Source organism: Ichthyophthirius multifiliis, assembly GCF_000220395.1.
Source record: "Ichthyophthirius multifiliis unplaced genomic scaffold scaff_1120509251208, whole genome shotgun sequence".
Classification (NCBI taxonomy): domain Eukaryota; phylum Ciliophora; class Oligohymenophorea; order Hymenostomatida; genus Ichthyophthirius; species Ichthyophthirius multifiliis.
The window spans coordinates 75,683-80,776 of record NW_004086099.1 but is presented as its reverse complement, the minus strand read 5'-3'; the positions used below and the strand labels follow the sequence as shown (position 1 = coordinate 80,776).

The 5,094-nt window shown below is 14.3% G+C and overlaps 1 protein-coding gene across 1 annotated transcript, besides 9 other annotated features; it reads right to left on the bottom strand. All coding sequences in view use genetic code 6, as the record gives it.

Moving 5' to 3' along the window:
- Positions 1-1,449: 1,449 nt before the first annotated feature.
- Positions 1,450-1,935: a microsatellite.
- Positions 1,453-1,931: a microsatellite.
- IMG5_159920 (hypothetical protein) lies at positions 1,459-2,831 on the bottom strand (the record flags this gene model as incomplete). Its single annotated transcript, XM_004030452.1, has 3 exons — positions 2,770-2,831; positions 2,378-2,665; positions 1,459-1,889 (listed from the first exon to the last, which is right to left on the bottom strand). Coding segments are annotated over exons 1-3 (774 nt in total), but the record flags the coding sequence as incomplete, so codon positions are not given.
- Positions 2,674-2,740: a microsatellite.
- Positions 2,706-2,747: a microsatellite.
- A 932-nt stretch (positions 2,832-3,763) lies between the features above and the next one.
- Positions 3,764-3,805: a microsatellite.
- A 579-nt stretch (positions 3,806-4,384) lies between these two features.
- Positions 4,385-4,454: a microsatellite.
- Positions 4,423-4,465: a microsatellite.
- Positions 4,465-4,498: a microsatellite.
- Positions 4,471-4,554: a microsatellite.
- Between the last annotated feature and the right edge of the window lie 540 nt (positions 4,555-5,094).

Here is a 5,094-nt window from a genome sequence, read left to right as displayed (position 1 = left end):
AAATGATTAAGAATCTAAAGGTATAAATGGAGATTTTTAGACAAAGAAAGTTTTAGTTTGTAATAAAATAGGTATGTCTTTTTTTAATTTAAAATAATAAATAATTAAGATCTTATAAACATTGATTAATTAAATGAAATAAATAGCCTTTAAATTGTTAAAAATAATAAGAATATGGCTTTTATGAAAACTTCAGCTAAAAATAATGAAAATATTAATAACTTATTTTTAGATATATGTAAAAAAATTAAAGATGATTAAAAAATAAATGTAGTAGAAGAAGATTGGACTAAGTAATTAGAAGAAGAAAACAAAAATAATGATGAAAAAGGAAAAGATAGCAAAGCTTCTAAAAAATAATTTGGATAAATAGTAGATTCTGATGAAGTATTTAAAATATTAAATATTAAATAATGTTATAATATTATTTATTTTAAAGGAAGATAATAAAGATTAAGTTTAAGTAGTAGATGAATATGTAAATGAATTACCTGAATATAAAGGACAAAGTAATGAAACAAATGAATGTAATATTTATTGATTTATAAACAGATAAAATAAAAATATGTAATATTAAATTTTATATATATTTATAAATATTTAATTTAAATTTTTTTGATTTAATAGACAAATTATATATATATTAAATAAATAAAGCGAAAAAAAATAATTATATATTATTATTTTTATATATTAACATAATATATATAATATATTATATTTTTTTGGAAAAAAAATTATATATATAGAATAAGTGTTAAGAGGATAATATATCTATTTAAAAATTAACTTTGAATATCAATAAGTTTAATCTTTGAAATTTAAATCTATTGTTTAAAATATTAATTAGAAAAACATATACTTTTTATTTTTTTACTATTCATTTCAGAACATATTTCTTTAAAAATATCATCTTCATTTTTAATATCATAAAGTGTTTATAATAATGTTTTTTTTAATTATCATTTAAAAAATTAAGTTAGTATATTTATTCATTATTAAAATTTTTAATATTATTATCATTATATCCATTTTAATATAAAATATTTAAAATTTCTAAATTTTATTTTTATAAAAATAAGTTATTCTAAACAAGTTAATAGTTTTATTAAAAAGAATTATCTAAAAGTTATTATTAATTATAGTTAAAATTAACAAAATTTTATTATAATTATATACAATTATTATTTAAATTAAAATTATTAAAATAAAAATTGAGATTATTTTTTTGTGAAAATTACTATTATTCCCTGATATATTTTTAACTATTTAGTTTATTTTGAAAAGAAGGATTGAAATTACTAACATTCAGATAATTATTAAGAGCTTTTATTAAAAAAAATTATAAAAAAAATAAAAATATTACATTAATCTTATTATATATAATTAGTCAACTATAAATTTTAAGGATTTAAATCGAATTAATTTTATTAATCATAAAGTAAAATATATTATTACTATTACTATTACTATTACTATTACTATTACAATTACTATTACTATTACTATTACTATTACTATTACTATTACTATTACTATTACTATTACTATTACTATTACTATTACTATTACTATTACTATTACTATTACTATTACTATTACTATTACTATTACTATTACTATTACTATTACTATTACTATTACTATTACTATTACTATTACTATTACTATTACTATTACTATTACTATTACTATTACTATTACTATTACTATTACTATTACTATTACTATTACTATTACTATTACTATTACTATTACTATTACTATTACTATTACTATTACTATTACTATTACTATTACTATTACTATTACTATTACTATTACTATTACTATTACTATTACTATTACTATTACTATTACTATTACTATTACTATTACTATTACTATTACTATTATTATTATTATTATTATTATTATTATTATTATTATTATTATATTTATTTCATATATTAATATTTTATTTAATAGATTGTCTTTTAATTTTCTATATATTATTCATTTTCATCATTTTATTTATAATTTTATATATATTATACATTTTTTAATTGTTCATTTTATGTTACTTCTATGTATTTAGGTTTTTTATCATATTTTATATTATTTATTATTTAAATTTCTTAATTTATTAAAGGATTTTTTTTTACTTTTAAATTCATCATTTTTATTTCTGTTTCATTAAAAAAAACATCAATAGGAGCACCTAGTTATTATTCGATGCTATATCTTTTTTTTTTATAAATTTATAATTTAAATTTTTTACTTTTTTAAATTATTCTATATCATTATAGTTATATTAAGTTCTTTCATTAAATTTTAAGCATTTATTATTCTTAATTAATTATTTAAAAACAAAAAAAAATTAAAATTTTATTAATACCTTTTATCTTTTACTGAATGATATAAATGACATTCTTTATTTTCTTTTTATACACAGCAACTAGAGATTTAACATTATTTAGTTTTATAAATTTAAGGATGATAATCATATTCCTTCCATCCATGGCAAAATCTGCAGTTTTATTAATTTTCGCACTATCCATCTATATACTAAGTAATATTTTCTTTAATCCAAGTTTTACATTATTCCGGTTCTAAATTTATTTTTTTAGGATCTCTTCTAAAATCTTATACATTATGCATATAAGGACAAGAACATCTTTCATGCCTTTTATTAAATAAAAAATATAAAAATATAATAAATAAAGAAAATAAAACAAAAAATTTAAAAATAATAAAAATAAATTTAACTATATAAAGAAAATAAAATACGATATAGTATTTGGACACCAAATAGTTTTATAAAAAAACATATAGAAAATATCATTTTTTTCCATATTTTCAAGTAAATGGATCACGATATCATCTTCTGAATGTGCAAATGAGCAAAAAGGACCATATCCACATTTTTAATTATTATTATAGTAACTTTTACAGAACTTAGTCTTATATCTGAGAGGATGATATAATTATTCAACTTTATTATGTGATTAAGGACAGTTATTTTTATACTAACATTTGTCTTTTTTTACACATTAATTGAAAGAATATTAATATTATTAAGGGCATCTTCTTTTATCACCTTCTGTGTGATAAAAAGGACATTTTTTTTATCGTGAGCCTCTTTTTTTGAACAGGCGTATATTTTAAAGTCAGAAATAAAAACTGTTTGGGGAGAATTCAAGTTGTTACATTATTCTCCAGGCTAGCAATTTTATTAATTGTAATAAACTTGAGAATTTTAATTCATATCTTGTAGGTATTTTTGCAGTATATGCATTTGTTGTTAGTAAAAATAAGTTTGAAAATTATTCTAAGGATTTTGTTTAGAAGGTATTTAGATAGGTTTTTAGAGTTTTATATCATATTCATCTTAATTTTAGTAGTTTTAATCAAATTGTTAATAGGAGGGAAAAAATTAAGATTTATGTAATAGAGATGCATAGTGTTGTTAAAATAATTAATTATTTAATTGCTGTTATTTATATTATTAAAGTTGTTGTTTTACTGTATTTATATTATTCATGATTTGTATTATTTTTATATATATTATTAGAAGTTATGAAAAATAAAAGCTTTCTAGATTTCTTATTGTTTCCTTTAAATTTTTATGAAAATATAACTTTTTTATATAAATATTTATCTTTTTTATTTAAATTTCCTTCTAGAGTTTAATGAATTTTTAGGACTTTTTTTTTTTTTTTTGAATATTATTTTTTCTAATTAATTAATATATAATCAAAGAAATATTTTTATTTTTAATGAAATTATATTTAATAATTTTATTTATATTTTATTATATTTTATTCATAAAAAAATTAATTACTTTTGGTTTTTTTTTTTTTTTTTTCCTTATATATTTGTTGAGTACATTTTGGAATTTTAAATTTTGAATTTTGTAGTTACATTTATTTATATTTGATAATAGATAATTTATTCTTTATTTAAACAAAAAAAAAAAGAAAAAAAGAAAAATAATATAAATAAAATTTATAATTTAAATTTCTGTTAAAAAAAAAAAAACTTGCTTGATTTAAAACAAAAATCTTATAAAATATGCGTTAAGATCATAATAATGTAAACAAAATATTCTTTAAAAAAATAAAATAAATAATAATATGAAATTTATTTATCTTAATTTTATTAAAAATCAATTGTTATATAAATATCAAACACTGTCTATAAAAATTTATGAATTTTTATTAATATAATTTATTATCGGTGTATATAAAATAAATAAATATTTTTTCATATAATAGTTTTATAAGCATTTAATAATTTAACTTAAATTATTTACTTCAAGAATATAAAAAATATTAAGATTAAATTTTATTATTATAAATTAAAATTAATTATAAAATACTCTAAAAAAATAATAAAGGAAAACATAAAAAACAAATATAAATAAATATATATAAAAATTATAAAATAAAATATTAAAATATAAATATAAAAATACAAATGTAAATATGTATATATATATATATATATATATATATATTTAAATTTTTATATTTTTAAATATTTGTATATTTAAATATGATATATTTAAAATTTCTTTTTTTTTTTAATAATTATTTCTAATTTGTATAATAATATTTTTTTAACAGAATTTAGAATATTTTTTATATAAATTAAATACATAGAAAATAATTAAACTGTACAATAATTCGATGTTTGCAATTAAATATTGTACAAAAATAAAAATTTTAATCATATTTATTTTATAAAATATTTAACTTTTTTAGATTTGATTATTTGTAATAATAATCAAATAATAAATTTTATAAATTTATAAAAAACATATAATTATTACTTTATATACAATTCCTTAAATTAACTTGACTTTAAACTTTATTTATTTATTTTATAAATTAAAAATAATATAATATAATTGTTTAATTAATAGCTTAAACAAATTAATTAATATATAAAATTTCTTTGTAAATTTACTAATTTCAGACTTTAAAATTTGAATTTATTTTTCTATACTAAAATCGTCTAAACAATTTTTTTTAAAAAATTAAATATATAAATAAATTTTTATATTAATTTTTTTTTATAAATTATAATAATTTTCAAAAATTATCGTTAAAA